Source organism: Panicum virgatum, chromosome 9N (genome assembly GCF_016808335.1).
Source record: "Panicum virgatum strain AP13 chromosome 9N, P.virgatum_v5, whole genome shotgun sequence".
NCBI lineage: Eukaryota > Viridiplantae > Streptophyta > Magnoliopsida > Poales > Poaceae > Panicum > Panicum virgatum.
The window spans coordinates 69,020,558-69,038,574 of NC_053153.1; the positions used below are offsets into that span (position 1 = coordinate 69,020,558).

An 18,017-nucleotide genomic window follows, 5' to 3' on the forward strand; every position below is an offset into this window, starting at 1 on the left:
GATACATTCATAAAATATTAAATATAGTTAAAAATATATTAATTGTACAGTTTGGTTGTAAATGACGAGACGAGTCTTTTGAGACTAATTACTCCATAATTAGACAATAGTTACTAAATAAAACCGAAACGTACTACAATAACTTTTTCGCGCATTTTTCGCGAACTAAACACACCCGGAAATGGGGAGCAGCTGGAGGCACAAGCGACTGCCTCACGCGGCATTTCGCCATTTCCCTCACGTGCGCATCCCTCTCTCTTCCTTCCTTGACTTGACCAACTCCTTAGAAAAAAAGAAGGCGGCTGCGTGTTCCTGACAGCTGTTGAGGGTTGATGAACGCCGCGCTGCACCTAGGAGCATGCGGACATTGTTGTGCGCGGGGCTGTTGGCTTTTGCGGACCCATTTTTTTAGAAAAAAATCAAATGTGATTAACGAGCATGGAGAGAGAGAGACTTTTCCCTCCACAATTGAATAGTTCAAACTGATTTGTGCCAAACTGGCAACCATTCTGGTTCTGGATACCAAATATAAACTCACTAGAATTGCATTTTTTGTTTTTTTATTCAGAATTGTATTTCTTGTTGGGATAGAGTAGTATATTTGTTTAAGCATCGTACTGCTGATCTTATGGACGAGTTTCTTGTCCGGTTCAGACAGTACGCCTTTGAAACTTGAATGGTCATAAGCTTTCGGGCATAATTTGCTCAAGGGCGATTATTAATGGATACTCCCTCCGTTAAAAAAAACTAGTTATAGATTGAACCATGAAAGATCAAACGTGCAAACGTTTCATTCTTGCAATCACAGATATACCAGAGAAATACTTGGTTCAGTGGACAATAGAACAGATGTAGTCGCTGCTTGCATGGCAATTAAATCAACTTTGAAGATTGTCAAACGGACAGCAAGTCAGCAATACAAATTTTACTCAGACGACAAACATATACATAGCGGCATAGGTTGTGCTACGGATCGGCTATTGCTACTGCTGATCTTCTCGATTGGTTTCTCCAAGTTCTCCAACCATGCATGCAAGGGGTATATCAGTATAATATATGGAAACGACTCTTACATACCACAGCTCCTACGTGTGGTAATGTTTTGGACGCATTTCGCCCAAGTACTGAACCTTTGAGGTGTTCAAATGAATAGCTATTCCTATAAACAATATACCATCAAGAAAGCAACCTCTTTGTAAGGATGAAATCGATCCCATGTAGGGATGCAAGTGGGCTAGCCCGCGAACCCACATATAGGTTAGATTTTCGCAGGTTATTGCAGCAACCCACTTAATTAAGCCTATATGTGGATTTTGCGGGCTGCCGCTTGCATCCCGATTCCCATGAATCTATCTTCATCGCCACCTCCATCATCGAGAACGTTATGGTTATCCAAGTCCTCCCATTCGCAACTCTCTTCCGGAAGCAGCTCGTTGTTATCATTCTTGTCATCCTCCCAAGATCCACGGTCCAACAACTCGTTGACGATTGTTCAAGCGGAGCGCTCCACACAAGGCTGAGCGCCCAATCTCTGTGGCCACGATCGAAGTCCATTGCGTTGAGGGACTGAGGATCCAAACCCGAAATAGGTCATCATCATCAATCGTTGCAAAGTATACTCCTTTCTCCGATTTCCCAAGAAACGGTCGCGCATATTTGCCCTCTTCGATGTCTATTGGTGTTTTAATCGCCTGATATGTACCATCTAGCTGTTAAGGATAACCTGGAAAACAACAGAAACTCAATAGAAATGCAGTCGAATCCTTGGGTAGCACATTGCAAAATTAAAGCTACAATGCTACCATTCTCTTGTTGAAACACCAATCAGAAAAGCAAAAAGGGAACCAACGTACATCAACGCAGGACTTGGCAAAGTAGCTGATGCGTACCTCATCAAATCACCAGGACAATTGACAATGTGCTCCGGTCGAGTCGAATGGTGTTGCGGGCTCCTAGTCGGTTGACGAATCGGCCCTCTAATAAGGCCCACTGCCAACGCCTAGCAAAAGCGAAAGGAAACCGGAAACCGACCCGACCGAAACTGGACCGGAACTCAACTGGGCGCCGCGGCCGGCTCGGCCCAAATCCTCTCCCCGAGAAATTTGACGAGTCAACCGCTGCGCACGGGTCTCAGGCGGGCGCGGGCGGGCGCACGCATTCGTCGGCTCGGCCGCGCGGCGCCACCGGAGGGAAGAGCCGAAGAGGCACCGCCCGCATCGGGGCATTTCCTCCGCTCGCGCCCCCCGCCTCCCTCCCGTGCAGGAGACGCTCTCCGCCTTTTCTGTATCGAGTTCTGAGGCGAACGGGAGGCGGAGGAAGGGAGGGAGGAAAGGAAGCCGGCAGCCGACGACCGGGGCGCGCGCGAGGCCATGTCGTGGCTCCGCAGCGCGGTGCACCGCGCCGTGGAGGCGAGCGGCGGCCGCAGCTCCCTCCTCACCCGCACCGTCCGCACCTCCCTCGGCACCGTCGTCCACCACGCCGGCCAGGCCGTCGCCGGCGGCGCCAGGTTCATCATCGTACGGACCAACCCCCCACGCGCCCCCGGGAATGGGAATCGTGACAAGGGTTTGCGCTTGCTCTCTCGCAGGGGAGCCGGAACTACAAGAGCGTCGAGGTGACGGCCAAGAGGCTTGAGGAGGCGGCGCTCTCCTACAAAGGGGAGGAGCGGGCGCAGCTGCTGCGCCGGTGGCTCGTCGCGCTCAAGGACAACCAGCGCGCGGCCGCGGCGGTGCTGCGGGAGCCGCAATTCGGGGACGATCGGGACCAGGCAACGCCCCTGCTGGTGAGCACCCCTGGCTCCTGGCTTAGTTTCCACAAGTTTCGGTAGGAATCGCATTGCGTGATCCTGACTCCTGAGGCGGGTATGCGTGCCCGCGTTGCAGGATCTGTACGTGGATTACGAGAGCGGTGGGGAGCTGATGAACTTTTTCCATGTCTTCCTCTACAGCCATGCGCTCGAGTGTCTTGTTCTCTCCATGGTGAGTTGGGTTTGTGGCTGTGCAATTTGACATTGCAAAGGTCTCGTTGCTACCATGTAGGTACCACTGGTTTATAATTCCGAAAACTTAACTCGTCCTCTATGATCAGATTCTGGAAGCCCCAACTGACGAAGAAGTTTCATTGCTCTCAGAAATTTTCGGGCAAGTTATTCAACCATTGGACGTCTAGTTAATTTCTCCATTTCTCGTTTTCATTTTTGTAGTTTTAAGACTTCACCAAGATCTTAAAATGTTCCGTTTATATATATGATCATTACTGCTTCTTATATGAGTCCCATGCTCGGTGTGATAAAAAAATGGGTTACTTATACCTGATCATAAATCAAGTGTGCAAGACATTAAGGATTAACTTACAAATTCCCTGCCTCCCTGAAGTACATTTGGCACGTTAATATGAATTTTATTCCAATTTCATTCTTTCAAGCTTACCTCTATGCAAGCAATATATAATGCCATAGTTCTCCATTACAGAATGTGCCTTTCAGGAGGGAAGGATGTGCATAATGCACTCCTGAGTAGTGTAAAGGACCTGGCAAGGTTAATCTCAAGTTATCATGATGAAGTGTTGGTATGAATTTGCTGTTTGTTTAACTTTTCAGTACTCTACTTGTAGAGCATATTAAGCATAAATTGCATCATGTATGATGTCTACTTTATATTTTCCTTTTCTAGGCAAAACGTGGTGAGCTACTTGAGTTTGCTCAGGGTGCGGTCTCAGGGTTAAAGATAAATGCTGAAATTGCAAGGTTTTCTCTTTCTCTTGGCAGGGGTTGAAGGTGTTTCTAGTCCTATGTTTGTATGTCCATTTTGCATGCTTTAAAACCTCTCTTTTCTCAATTCCAGGTTAGATAATGAAATTTCACAGTTGCAACAGCAGATAAATTCAATGGATGCTCTCCGAGCCACTTCAAACAGCAATCGGAATAGAACATCTCAGACGACTACTGAGGTAGGACTAATTAAAGTTATTCAGTTTGCACAATTGTGGGTTACCCTCCAATAGAAAAAACAATTGGGCAATTAATCTCTGCGCAAATGCATGAGACATTTGTGGAATTGTACACCAGGTCTTGGATTTTTTTTTCTATTTCTAGACCATGTATGCAAACATGTTTTGTTTAGACAAAATTCTTTTTTCAACTGCAAGAGAGGATTCAAGCATCGCCTAGTTCATTTTTAAAACATATTATGTCTTCATTGTTCTCTTAAGAGAAACAATTTTTTTTAAAAAAAAACTGCATTATCAAACCCTTTTTCTTGTCTATTCCTAGCGTGCACTGTCTTCAGTCATTGAGCAGTTCACCAAGGTTATTTGTTCCATCATGTTCCAGTATGATTCAAACTAGACCTCACTGTTAATTATGGTTAATATAAGTAGATTCAGCTGTGTGTTTGTGGTAATATTTGCAGGGTTTCAAAAAGGCAGTTGCTGAGGTCCGTCTTTGCTCTAGAATGGAAGAACTCATATTGAAGAAGAAATCAATACATCCTGGTGACTCATTGGAGACTCATTTTGAGAAGGCATGGTACTCCTATTATTTCTAAATTATTTTGGGATTCTATGTATACTGCATGCTTCCTCACTCTGGTACTTAAATTTGATTTGTTCCTGTTTGCTGTAACTTATTGTTCTGCGTTTTTAACTGATACATGGCTGATACCTCAATGTCCATTCATAAACTTTGCAGGTTGACAAACTGAAGGTTTTGTCTGAATCTCTTTCAAATTCATCTGCAAAAACAGAAAAGCGTATAATGGAAAACAGGTTTATATCTTGAGCATTTTTTGAGTTGTATATTTAGTTTTAGCAACTTAGCATATAAATTAATAGGTAGGTAAATTCAGGCTGTCATTTGTAATTCCAGCTCGCTTTCTTTTCTAAAATGAATCAGCAGAGCTCCTGCTTCTTCTTCTTTCTTAAAAAAATCACGCTGCAAGCAGTCATTCGTACGCTTGCATATCTATATAGTAGTTGAGGTGCATAAAGTTATGCTGTTAATTCATTTATTAAGTTTTTTTGTTCATTTCAGAGCCATTTTATTTATTCAATAACAAAATGTTTGAATTATGTTGTGGATATTTTTTTTCCTTTTTAACAAATCTGTCTGCTTAAAGTGAACTCACTGCTCTATGTTTAACATTGCAGGTTACAAAAGGAAGAATCTCTTATCTTCCGGGTTACCAAAACAAATGAAGTCAGTGGAATTGAAAAGGTATTTTTCTGCTGCTAGCTTGTGACTGAGTCATTTGTAAATCGCCATAGTATTTTTTTAGCTAAATAAGTTATGTCAACGAGCTAGAAAGGAAGTTAATCTACATCCATGTCGACAGAAGAAAGCACCCCATAAATTTCCCAAAGCAACAAGTAAGACATTTGACTTCAAATACCATCAATCGCAAAAGGATAGACAGCAGGATATCTGAGCTGTTCCAGTTTTTTTTTTTTCAATCCTTCATCCATGCAATTGTCTTATGCAACTGTAATCTGTCTGGTTGATGCTGAATTGATTAAGTTTTATGAAAGGAACTAGTTGCTGAAATCTCTGGACTTGAGGAGCAAAGGGATAAACTTGAGGCAGAACTGAAGAAGGTATTATTGTTCTTTCTATTCCCACCTTAGTTCAGTCTATTTTTTCAAATATATTTCAGCAATTTACAAAATAGCAAAATTGCAGTGAATTTCTTTTTCCTAAAGTTTAGAGCCCACTAAAATTCTCATTTCAGTACGGAGAGAAGACAACCAATAAATTATGCTGTAGAACATTCATGTTATATATATAGTGGATGCAAAACTAATAAAGCATCATAATTCATAACTGGGTTCCTCTCAAGCTGCTAATATAAGATGCAATTTTATAATGCAGCGGAGTATCTCTAAACTATGACCTGTATGCATCTCAAACGTACTTTCAAATTATTATGAATTTATGAGCTACTTTTTTATGGAACTGTTCTTGAAAATTTGACATGCAGTTTTTAATCTTTATCAGTTAGGATTTTCTTATGTGTAGAGGCTATATTAACATGAGATGCTTGTTTTTAAGAGTGATTCTGAAACTCAGATTACAGGTGAATACTAAATGGAAAGCGGCTACAGTGAAGCTTAAAAAAACTAGAGAGGAGAGAGACCAATTTGATGAAGCCAGCAATCAGATTGTGCTACACCTCAAAACTAAGGTGAACTTTCTGTTAGTTTATAGTTTATAAGTACTTAAAATGCATTATGGAAGCACAGTTTTCACTTGTTTGTTTTTGTTTTCTGACATATCTTTACGACTTTACCTCAGGAAGATGAACTCGCAAGATCCCTTGCTTCATGCAAAGTAGAAGCAAGCACTGTCAGTGCGTGGATCAGCTTTTTGGAAGATACATGGAAATTGCAGTCCTTATTTGAAGAGCTAAAAGAAAAACAGGCCAAGTATGTATGCTCTCTCCCTGAACGCCACATTTTGATAACTAATAATCATGCTCAGAAATTGTAGGCACAAATATTTTCTGATATATGTTTCCTTTTACGTTAACTGCAGTGAAGAATTGGATAGATGTGGAGTCTGCTTTGCGAAATTGATTGAACATCATGTTTCTGCATGCCTGGTACTTCATTTGATTTTTTACTTACTGAGGAAGCTGTTAGGTGTGTAACAACTTGTTTGTTTTTACTGAATGTTTCTTTTGGAGTTATAGGAAGAGCTGAGCACTTCTATTGATCGTATCAAAACCTTTGTCGATAACTTGAAAATATTCGGTGATAGGTGCGGTTCTCATTTTTTCTTATTCTAGTTTGTTGAAACAACTGTTCCTGTGGCTGAACACTTTTAGTTGCATGACCAGATCGATGTCAGCAGAGGATGGAGCTAATAGTTCGTCTAAGCAATCAAACCCACGTAAATACCTGGAGGAAGAATACCTCCAAACGGAGAAAAAGGTCATCCTGTTTAATATTCTTGCCCTGCTTACTGATGATAAGCATGCATTGCTAATGGAAGAGAACAGGGATTTCAGTTATAACCGGCATCATCGCCCCTGACTCCCAAAGGATTTTTAAGGCCGCTTCTGATCCTTTGATACTTTTGCGTCTATTTCAGGTTGTAGCTGCATTCAGTTTGGTTGATAGTATACGAGCAGTATATTCTTCTAACCAGGAGTACTACAAGACGAGGTAGTTGCTCTTCAATACCCCTCTTGCACTGTGCGTGCCTATCTATCCAGGCTACATAATTTGCAGTACATGACACCAGCAGATCTGTGCCTATAGTTTGTGCAGGAGAGAGGAGCCTGAGGTCAAAAATCTATTTGACACCATCGACAAGCTGCGCGTTGAGTTCGAATCGGTGCCACGTCCAGTGCTTCAGATCGAGATCAAAGAACAGGAAGAGAAAGCAAAGCGATCCCGTTCCTTGAAGGTTTCCCGGTCCCCGGGCCATTCGAGAAGCGATTCCCCGATCGCGCCTCAGCTGAGGACACGGCTGCCATCGGAGTCCGAGTCGGAGCTGGCAAAGTTCGATCCGGAATACAAGGCCGACGAGATCAGCGGGTGGGAGTTCGACGACCTCGAAGACGAGCCAAGACCTGGCTTCCAGTAATCTGCGTAGGCTGCAAAGGAGACCCATACCTGTAGTAGTTGATGTAAATTCATCATTAACACGAAGAAGCCTGGGAAATGTATAGTTCAGTGTGCATTGCAATCTCCGTTTCTGTTCAGAATTTTCCTTTTTTCTGTCACGTCCTGTGGACGTTGTCTTCTGCAACCTGCACATATGACAAGTACAAGCGAACGCCGTTCGCCTACATGCGTGGTACAGTACATGTTTCCTCGGGTACGATGCCATCGTGACCATTGCATGGAAAAGTCAACCCCTTCCTCTTTTACCCATCTGCAATGCTGCATCGTCATCCTTTCCTTTGTTTTGAAAAGCCATCGTCATCCTTTGTTTGCCTTTGTTCTTTTCCTCAGCTTTAGTTGACAGCGGAAAGATCACAGACGCTAAAAGAACGCGAAGGAACAAAAGAAGCTCTCAACCCTTTCTCTGAGCAAAGGTGTTTTATCCTACCTTTGTCAACCTATACTTTTGTAATTTTAACTCGTACGTGCTCATCTAACAGGCAGTAAAAATGTAACAATCTTGTGTCATCGGTAGTTTCTGCTGACTTTTGTTCTGACAACCCCTGTAAAAGAAAATGTGCAACAGTGTCAGCAACAGGCTAACAGCCAAGAGCTCATCTTCCCCCACCAGTCCAGTAGTCCACCACACTGCAGTACTGCACTGACCCTCTTCATTATTCAGGGTGCGTTTAGTTCCCAAAAACGAAAATTTTTGGGTGTCCCATCAATGTTTGACTAGATGTCGGGAGGGTTTTTCGAACACTAATTAAAAAACTAATTTCAGAACTCACTTGGAAACCGCAAGACGAATCTTTTGAGGCCTTTGACGCATCATTAGCACATATGGGTTACTGTAGCACTTATGGCTAATCATGCCCTAATTAGACTCAAAAGATTCGTCTCGTCGTGTACATCCAAACTGTGTAATTAGTTTTATTATTTAATTATATTTAGTGCTTCATACATGTGTTTCAAAGGGGAGGTGAAAATTTTTGGGAACTAAACGGCCCTGATTACATGTTACAAGTACACAAATCTGGTTACTGTCTGCTTTGTGAATTCCGGTACAATACGGGAGACTGGGAATAGTACAGTAGCACACTATACTGTACAGTGTACAATACACACTTCATGGCACGTACAAATTGTACAAATACTCCAAGAAGATGCTGAAGCCGAAGAGCACACCCACGTCTGAAATACTGAAATCTGATGTGAGCAAGGAGTGACAGTGAGTGAGCACAAGACAAACCCTGGAATCATTCATCCAGCCCCAGCCACTGAGCCAGCCTCCAAGACAAAGGGGCCCCAGCCTACCACCCCCACCCCCATTCTGTTTTGAGTAAATTCCCTGTATGCCATTGAAAAATGTAACCCATCCCTTCTATGCCATTGAAAATTACCTCATCCCTTCTATGCCATCATTTATAATTTTCCATCCCTTCCATGCCATTGCCGTTAATTTCTCTAACAGATCCGTTAAAAGGTACAGGGAAAAAGACAATAATACCCCTCCGTTTCCTCACCGCAATTTTTTTCCCCGAGCGCCCCGCCCCTCGACGCAGTTCACCCGGCCGCCATCCCGCCACGCCTCGACGCGCTCCCCCCGCCGCCTTCCGCCGCGCACGCACACGGGCCGCCTTCCGCTCGCCGCTCGTGCACGCCCACGGCTGCGCCCGCGCGTGCTCGCCGCCTCGATTCACTGCGCATGAGGCCGCCGCCGGCCGCAGGGGAGGTAGCGGCCATCGAGCTCCGCCGCCGCGCGGATCTGCGGCCATGGCGAGGCGCGCGCAGGCTCAAGGAGCTCGGCGGAGCTCGCCGCCGCCGGGGTCCCCCGCGGCGAGGGAGGAAGACAAGGAGAGGCGGCGGCGCGAGCTCGCCCAACGGCGAGGGAGGAGGGGCGCTCCTCCCTCCCCTCCGCCTCTTCTCTCCCTCTCCGTCCTCCCTCTCCTCTCCTTCCCTGCTCCCTCGCCGGCGAGCGCGAGGCGGGGCGAAGGTGGCTGGCGAGCGCCTCCTCCTTCCTTCCTCCCACACGCACGGCGCCGCTCCTCCTCCTTCCTTCCTTCCACCCGCGCGGCACGGCCCTCTCCTCCTCCCCCCTCGATTCGGCCCTCGACGGCGCGGTGGCCCCCTCCCAAGCCGGGCCTCGTCGCCGCCCCCTCCCCTGCCTGGCCTCTCGGAGAGCCGCGGGCCCGCGTGCCGCCCCCTCCCCTGCTCGGGGACGGAGCCGCGCGTGGCCATGGCGAGCTGCGGGGATGGCGGCGGCGGCCAGAGCCACGCGCGGCCATGGCTGGTCCGGCCACGCCTCCCGCCGGCGCGCTGCCGTCCTCCTCGGAGCGCTGCCGGCCTGCGCGAGCACGCCTGCCCCCGGCTATTCGCCTCCCCTCCCCCGGCCGCGGCATGGGGCCGCTGTGGCGGCGGTTAGCGGGACGGCGGCGGACGGCCTCCCCTTCTTTGCTCCCTCCCGCTGGCCGGCCGCGCGCGCCCCCTCCTCCCTCCCTCCCTCCGCTCGCGCCGGCCATGGCGAGCTACGGCGGGCTCGCACGGCGGCTGCGGTCCCTGCTTCCTCTGCCGGCGGCCGGAAGATTAATCTGACGTGTGGGTCCCACACGTCAGTGGTAGTAGAGAGAGGGCAAGGAATAGGAGCCAGGGGTATTATTGTCCTTTTGTCTTTCAGTTTAACTGCTCCGTTAGTATTTTTGACACCAATGGCATAGAGGGAATGGAAAATTAAAAACAATGGCATTGAAGGGATGAGGTAATTTTCAATGGCATAGAAGGAATGGGTTATATTTTCCAATGGCATATAAGGAATTTACTCTTCTGTTTTCATGGATCCCTCCCTGCGCTGCCACACTGCCACTGCCACTGCTTGCCCATAAAATTTTTCAAACTCCTGAAGCTGCCTCCCCATATTAACCCATCTTCTCCTCCCCCAATTCCCCCGGCCCGTCGTCGGAGCGAGCAATGTGCCCCCGAGCCACGGCTCAGCACTGCGGCGCCGCAATGGCTAGCGTGTGCTCGTTCGTGGAGGAGTACATCGACCTGGATCTCAGCTCGTGCGGGGAGTTCGAGTTCCGGGTGCGCCGGAGCGGCGGCGCGGCGGACGAGCTGCTCTGCCGGGGCAGGCTGGCGGCCGCGCCCCCGAGGCCGGGCGGCAAGGTGCAGGACGTTGATGCCGGCAGCGGCGGCTGTGGCGGCGCCGGCAGGAGGAGCGCCGCGACGGTCGCGCCGCTGCAGCACTCGCACTCCGCCGGGTTCCGCGACGCGCAGTCGCCCGTGGTGAGGCTGCGCAAGGAGGGCTCCCGGCGCAGGAAGGCCGCGAGGACGTTGCACGCCAAGCTGCTGGCGTCGCGGGCCTTCTTCCGGTCGCTGTTCGCCAGGACGTCGTGCTCCGACGAGCAATGCCGCGGCGCCGGAGACGTCCTGCCCAGGGCCAGGGAGACGCCGTCTGGCGAAGACAAGCGCAGCTGCTGCAAGGCGCCGTTGGGTCAAATGAAGAACGGCTGCCACCAGGACCAGGTCCACCATAATAGCACCGGCAGGGCAGCGCCGACCACCCTGCGGAGCAGCATCGAGCAGGAGAAGCTGATGGACGAGGAGGAGCTCGCCGCAGCCGCCGTCCGGCAGCGCAAGTCCTTCTCCGGCGTGATCAAGTGGCGGCACGCCGCGGCGGCGCCTGCCCCCGCGCCGCCGGCGAAGCCGCTGTCCTCGTCCTCGGCGCGGAGGAGCTCCGGGGCCGGCGGCGGCGGCCCGGCGCTGAAGCGGAGCAGCAGCGCCCGGTCCGAGTCCGAGTCCGAGGGCCTGATCCAGGGCGCCATCGCCTACTGCAAGCGGTCGCACCAGCAGCTCGGGCTCGCCAGGAAGAGCGTCAGCGACGCCGCCCTCTGCTCCGCTCCCTCCTGGCCTGGCATCCCAGCTCGACCAGCCGTAGCTTACTGCCACTAGCAGTGCCGTGTGCAAAATGGAGTTCAAAAGTGATGACGATAATAATGTGAAGCGTATCCTCTTTTCTCGCTGATTACGAGCGCGTTTAAAACTATTTTTACCTCATCTCGTAAGCCAAATTCTCCAGATAAAAAACAGAAAAGGAATTTAAGGTTCGCAGTTTCAGAGCTGACCAAATAACATTCTGAGCTCCATTCAGGTTTCAGAGTGCCGTGCCCTGTAGATGACGCCATTTTGTTCTTGCAAAAAAAAAAACAGCTACTACAACAGGACCACGTTGACGTTGTCTTCATTGGCGTTACTCCTGGTCTGCCGTTGCCGGTTCAGGTTCAGGATCGCCTGACCAGCTGCCGGCGCGGCCGCCCCCCATTCAGTGCGAGTAAAGACCGCCAGAGCAGCAACGTCAGCGCGGAAGAGCTTTTCCAGTACACACCGCCACGCCAGCAGTAGCTGCCGGCCGCCGCTGCAGACTGCAGTGCCCCCCTCCCCACCTCCACGACCACGAGCGCCGCCGGCGCCGCCGGGTGGTCTCGGAACGGAGCTCGCGGGGGGCGGAAAGGGAGATGGAAATGGAATCGCGGGGGCCGCCGGACGCTCGGGGCGGGGACGTGAGATCTTTATTCTAGCGGCGATGCCGCTGGGAGATGGGGTTGGGTGGTGGAGTGGTGGATCGGCGGCATGATGGGCGGGCGGATCGCCGAGGAAAAGCGGGGAGCGCGATAGGCCGGCCACAGCGCCGGCATCATTGAAGGCCGGAAAGGGAGGTCGCGAGGTGGGATGCTGGGAATGGGATGCTGCTGGTGCGCAACCACCAGCTCGCTCGCCGGCCGGCCGCACATGACCTGACGGGGGCCTCTGTTTTCTTGTCCCGGTCGCGGTGGTGGTGGACTGGTGGTACTAGGAGGTCTTAATTCTTTGACCGCATTCAATGGCGTGACACGGACCGTGACAAGAATCGCATGTTCCTTGTTCATGAGAGTAAAATAAAACTAAAACAGACCTGAACACGAACTCGGTTTAGCTGGGTTAGTTAAACTAAGACATGTGCCTTGCTGATTGGTGATTGCTGACGCTGAACTGCTGATTACTGAACCTATGATCCGACGTCCAAGCAAGTTGATGAAGATTGTCGAGAACACAATGGCACTTGATTCAAATCACTTGGATGGCTGCTTGTCTACGGATCAGATGGTCTGAATCAGTAGTAAATCACTTGGCTGTAAAAAGTCAAAGCACATTGACAGTGAAGACTGGCTTCGGCTGTGCTCAACCGTATCCTGATTCCACCTTCTGGCTACCTTTCCTTACTGCAATGTTTAGGATCGAGCTACACCGAAGGGTTCCCTACTTTTCCGAGGCTAAGGCAGTAGGGAGAGGCGCGCTGGGAACGTGCAGGAGCAGGACTCGATCGCCCAAAGCTGAGCAACGCCAGAGAAATTTCACGCTTTGGAGCCGGAGATGATAAAAGCCCCTTTGCACGGGGCAACTTGGCCACGGCCCCTTTGCCCTAGTTTTCTCCAGGCAACGGCAAAGGCGCCAGCGCCACCACTCGAGTAGCGGTAAAAGGCACGAGACCTCTCAAAGAGACAAAGACCTTTGCCTCGGCCTCGGCCTCGGCCTCGCCATGTGACGAGAACGAGATGCCGGTGAAGATGAGACGCGTCGGGTTCAGTGCCACGGCCACGCTGCTGCTCCGGGCTCTGGCCCGGCCCTGTAGAGAGAAGGGAATACGGGCGCTAGACTAGCAGCGCTATAGTATTATGAGGCCTTTTGGACCCGGTTCCAATGGCGATAGGGATGGCTGCTGCTGGCGCTGGCCGTGGCCGCGTACATGCGCCGGTGGCCCAGTGCGTCCGGTGCGGGCGCGCATGTTTTGGAGCAAAGGCGATGGCAACCGGACCGGGCGGCGCGAGGATACCGATGCCGCGCGACACACTGGCGTGCACGGGTCGTAGTCGCGGCGAGACAGGGGAGGGCCAGGCCAGCCTTTACGTGTGTCTCGACCCTGCAGGTACAGGAGGCCGGCCGTTCGCCCACGGGGGCAGGAAAACCGTAGCTGTGCTGCAGCAGTACAAGGTCAACTCCTCGCGGTAGCTCGCTCAAGTCTGGCCAAGAGTTTTGTTTTTGTCTCTGTACTAGCGTCAGAGCCCAGCGGTATCTTTACTAGTAGGAGCCCTATTCAGTGTCGATGGTCTGATCTAACTTCCTTTGTTACACAATAAGGCTGCGTTTAGTTTCCAAAAAAAAATTGCGCAGTTCTCATACCATCAAATTTTCGGACACATGCATGGAGCATTAAATACAGTTGAAAAAAATAACAAATTATATAGTCTAACTGATTCCTACGAGATGAATCTAATAATACTAATTAATTTATGATTAGATATTAATTGTCAAATAACAATAAAATGTGCTACAGTAGCCAAACCTAAACTTTTTTCACTAACTAAACACCCCCTAATTTTAACCGCCTTCTAAGCATGTAGATCCCTAGGCCAACTTTACTATCCGCTCTTCATCTCAACAGTGTTGACGTTGAATGGTTTAAATTAACCTTTTTTTTGCAAAATGGAAGTTTACATTTAGTTAGCCAAAACTATGAGCGTAAAAGCTGTAAATAGCAAGGATAGATTTTAAGAAAAGAAGAGCACATTAATTCCAATGCAAGTATTTGGAATCTATTATATTTATATCGAATTTATCGATTTGGTTTGGAGTTGGTCCAATTTAGAATCTGAGATTCAAATAAAACAAGATAGATTATATCAGTTGTGCATCCAAATCTCTCGGCACGCAGTATCCCACCCTATTAGCCTCTTCATGCAGTATACAAACAAGATGGATATATATAGATCGAAACTTTAATTTTTTTATTTGAGGGATTCAGCACTCATCAATTAAGTGGCCGAATAAGAATTACATACACCATCTGGCGGATCAAAGAACCAAACATGCCGGCCGACTGAGCTGAACAGCGTGCGTCGTGGTTGGATTCTCGCTTCTCATGAACAAATTCCATCCCCTGGAAGGCTGCAGCATCTGCTTTGATCTACTTGACAATATGGCTGTAGACTCCCAGAGTATCATGCTCCAAACTTCTAACTGCATTTGCAAAGTCACTCGCCATCGAAACTTTACCTTGACTTAACCAGTATCAACTGTGGGCCGCGGACTAGCCCATATGCTGAGCAATGCTTGGAAGCTCAGCCCAAAAGTTATGTTGGCTGTGTACTAGGCCATATGCTCAGCAGAGCAGGTATCTCAGCCCATCCGGCCTAGTTAACAAGACTTGCACACGATCCTCTCGAAAAAGGAAATTTCCGTCTTTATCAAAGAGTTCAGCGAACGTACTAATTGCGATCTAGCTAGTGATAAAAAAACAAAAATGCGATCTACTAGTAGTAGTAGTAGCTACTGAAAAACAAAAATGTTAGCCCGGCTCGCTGCACGGATGTGAAATCCTGCTACGTCCGCACCGGTCGTCAGATTGCGTACATCCTCTTGTAATCCTCCTCGACCCAGTCGCTCTCCGACATGCCGGAGTTGGAGAAGGAGCGGGAGCGGCTGAGCGAGGCTCGCTTGCTGGTGCGCATCCGCTTGGCCTCGACCCGGTGCGCGATGACCCAGTAGAGCATGGTTCCGATGGTGGTCACCAGGATGGTGCCGCCCATGATGGTGACGGACACGGCCAGCCACCGCTCGGCGCGGCCCACCACGACGAACGACAGCGCCAGGAACGAGACGCTGATGAGCACGCAGGCCACCCACATGAGCTTGTTGATCACGGCCATCATCTGCTTCTTGGCCTTGCGCTCGATCACCACCACCGACGTCTGCACCACCACCACGGCCAGCGAGATGAAGAGCGACACCGAGTCGAAGACGAAGAAGATGATGAAGGCCGTCTCGTGGGAGATGTTGGCCTCGCCCAGCTGCTGCCCGGGCGCCAGGCTGCCGGGGTCCTGCACGTACTCGCCGGGCACCGTGAAGATGGCCGCGAACGCCACCGTCGCGATCAGCACGGCCACCACCGTCGTCGAGTTGATGGCGTTGTTGAGACCCTCCTCGTGCAGCTTGTTGATGCGCTTCGCGATGCCCTGCATGCGCACCCGCGTCTGCCGCGTCTGCTCCAGCTGCGAGTGCACCTCGTGCTTGATGTCGCTCACCTGCTGCTTCAGCTCCCGCGCCTGCTTGCCGCCGCCGCCGCCGGGGTTGATGGCGCGCGCCGACTGCACGCCGTGCTCCGCCAGCAGCTCGGCCACCTCGGTGTTGCCCATCTTCTCCGCCGTGTCCAGCGCGGTCTCGCGGGACCGGTTGATCGCGTTCAGGTTCGCGTCGGGCATCGCCAGCAGCCGCTTTATGATCTCGGGACGCGCCTTGCGCGCGGCGATGTGCAGCGCCGTGTTCTCCTTGGTGTCCGCCTGGTTGAGCAGCGCCGGCTCGGCGGCGAGGAGCGCGTCGACGATGTCCAGCCGGGTGCCCTTGGCGGCCATGTGCAGCGCGGTCTGCCCCTTCTTGTCCGTGCGCAGCGCGATGCTGGGCTCCGCCTCCACCAGCGCGCGCACCACCTCCACGTGCCCGTTCCGCGCCGCCGAGTGCAGCGCCGTCTTGCCGTTGCTCCGGGCGATCAGCGCCAGGCTCCCGTCCACCTGCAGCAGGAGCTTCACCACCTCCATGTGCCCCTGCGTTGCCGCCGTGTTCAGCGCCGTCGTGTTCGACGAGTCCACCGTCATCGACAGCTGCGGCAGCGCCTGCAGCAGCTCCCTAACCACGTCTGCATATTTGATGCCACATATATATTTGACGGCACAAATTATTTAAATGTACCATCTCATCATCAAATTAAATGAGCGAGAGGCTGGCAATGGCGATCAATCAATACCTACATCCCCTTGCTTGGCGGCGATGTGGAGCGCGTCGTAGCCGCTGCGGGCCTTGATGCTGGCGGTGGCGACGTCGTGGTACTTGATCATCTCGGCCACCAGGGCCACGTACCCGTACTCGGCGGCCACGAACAGCGGCGTCTCCCCGGCCTGGTTCTGCCTCGACAGCACCGCGGCCAGCTCCTCGGCGTCCTTGCCCGACAGGATCTCCCGCATGGCGACGAGCTGCCCGGCGCGCGCCGCCGCGTGCGTCGCGGTGTCGTCCCGCTTCCCCGTCAGCTGCTTCGTCATCTTCTTGCGGCGCGTCGCCGCCTGCGACGCCCTCGGCGAGTCCATCGACGTCGTCGTCGTCGCCTCGGGCTGCGCCGCCGGCCTGCTGTCCTCGCCCGGGTCGCTCTTCGCCTCCATCAAGCTCGGGAACACGTCGTCAGAATGCAGCTACCAACAATGGCTGCCAAGAAACAAGATGAACCACCCATCACTCCATCAGCATGTAGCAACATTTCCTCAGCTCCTGCCTTTTCGTCTCCTTTTCGCCCACTTGGCCAATCCACCTACTGCAAATTTCCCAATTCTAGACCCCTCTCAGAAACAAATAACTTTTTCCCAAATCCCAGCTCAATGCGGAAATAAAACCCAAGAAAAAGGAGCGAATAAAAAGAAGAGCGACAAAAGGTCGACCAAATTTAAAAAAGAAGAAGTATGAACCAGCAACCTATTGTAAAAGCAAGGCCATGCAATGCAAGTGCCCTTCCCACCCCATCTACCCACACGATGGCATCCCAACGCAATCCGCACCACGCAAGAGTTACACAGGAGATCTAGGAACCGACCGCACCCAAACGCGCCCCGACCTCTCAATCATCTTCCCGCATCCCCCGTTTCGTGACGACGCGAACGCAACCGCCACCGCGAAAAGCCTTCCACCTCAGGCATCGCCGCGAAAAGCCGGCGGCGGCAGGATCAATCAGTCAGCAGTGGCGCATAAGAAACCCTAGCGGGATCGAAAAGGAGCGCGATCGCAGCGGCGGCGGGCGGCCTAAACGAGCGCGAGCGCGATGGGAATCCGGGATCGCGCTAGGGATTATAGAATCTCCGGCGCCATGCCATGCCATGCCATCCCCGCCGCGAGCAGGAGCGGGGCGGCGGGCGGACACGCACACATGAGTGGCCGGCCGGCCGGGCCGCGGGGACAAACATACCGGCGTGACGAGCTCCGCGCGTCCCTCCCAACCGGCTCGCGGCGTCCATGTGAGCCATGGGGCCCCCTCATCCGTCCGCAGCCGGGCCGCCCGGGATCGGCGAGATGATGCGCGGGAGAAGACAAGGGCCGGGCTGGCCGGTCGCGATAAACAAATCCCCAGTTGGATCAACGCATGAGCAGCCAGGGGAAAATGGAATCAAATTCATCCAGGTTTCTTTTTTTTGGTTGCCTTTTATTAAAGAAAAAAAAAGGTTCTCTGCGGCGCTCGTTTGCTTCTGGCTAAATTAAGAAACGAGCATGGCTAATTGCGAGCCGTGACGTGGCTCCATAACTAACGCTGCATTATAGTGATCGTCAGGAAGCAGAAGCAGTTGGTCGCC

General features: G+C 51.2%; 3 protein-coding genes across 3 annotated transcripts; 2 read left to right on the forward strand and 1 right to left on the reverse strand.

Moving 5' to 3' along the window:
• The first annotated feature begins 1,365 nt into the window (after positions 1–1,365).
• Positions 1,366–7,819, forward strand: LOC120692920. Its single transcript, XM_039976308.1, has 18 exons — positions 1,366–2,516; positions 2,588–2,782; positions 2,883–2,978; positions 3,088–3,140; positions 3,471–3,567; positions 3,672–3,745; positions 3,843–3,948; positions 4,410–4,520; positions 4,688–4,764; positions 5,146–5,212; positions 5,524–5,589; positions 6,069–6,176; positions 6,287–6,417; positions 6,527–6,593; positions 6,684–6,751; positions 6,831–6,924; positions 7,085–7,158; positions 7,255–7,819. Exons 1-18 carry the CDS (start codon positions 2,370–2,372, stop codon positions 7,580–7,582), a joined length of 1,959 nt encoding a protein of 652 aa, XP_039832242.1. The 5' UTR covers positions 1,366–2,369; the 3' UTR covers positions 7,583–7,819.
• A 2,607-nt stretch (positions 7,820–10,426) lies between these two features.
• LOC120693482 lies at positions 10,427–11,715 on the forward strand. Its single transcript, XM_039976928.1, has one exon. The coding sequence runs from the start codon at positions 10,570–10,572 to the stop codon at positions 11,548–11,550; it is 981 nt and encodes a 326-aa protein (XP_039832862.1). The 5' UTR covers positions 10,427–10,569; the 3' UTR covers positions 11,551–11,715.
• A 3,096-nt stretch (positions 11,716–14,811) lies between these two features.
• LOC120687201 (ankyrin repeat-containing protein At5g02620-like) lies at positions 14,812–17,905 on the reverse strand. Its single transcript, XM_039969193.1, has 3 exons — positions 17,636–17,905; positions 16,433–16,884; positions 14,812–16,324 (listed from the first exon to the last, which is right to left on the reverse strand). Exons 2-3 carry the CDS (start codon positions 16,839–16,841, stop codon positions 15,033–15,035), a joined length of 1,701 nt encoding a protein of 566 aa, XP_039825127.1. The 5' UTR covers positions 16,842–16,884; positions 17,636–17,905; the 3' UTR covers positions 14,812–15,032.
• Positions 17,906–18,017: the final 112 nt, after the last annotated feature.

Coding starts and splice junctions, on each gene's coding strand:
- LOC120692920 (XM_039976308.1), top strand. CDS start 2,370: ATGTCGTGGCTCCGCAGCGCGGTGCACCGCGCCGTGGAGGCGAGCGGC. Junction 3,568..3,671: donor GTTATCATGATGAAGTGTTG/GTATGAATTTGC, acceptor TTCCTTTTCTAG/GCAAAACGTGGTGAGCTACT. Junction 4,521..4,687: donor TGGAGACTCATTTTGAGAAG/GCATGGTACTCC, acceptor TAAACTTTGCAG/GTTGACAAACTGAAGGTTTT.
- LOC120687201 (XM_039969193.1), bottom strand. CDS start 16,841: ATGGAGGCGAAGAGCGACCCGGGCGAGGACAGCAGGCCGGCGGCGCAG. Junction 16,325..16,432: donor CGCCAAGCAAGGGGATGTAG/GTATTGATTGAT, acceptor TCAAATATGCAG/ACGTGGTTAGGGAGCTGCTG.
- LOC120693482 (XM_039976928.1), top strand. CDS start 10,570: ATGTGCCCCCGAGCCACGGCTCAGCACTGCGGCGCCGCAATGGCTAGC.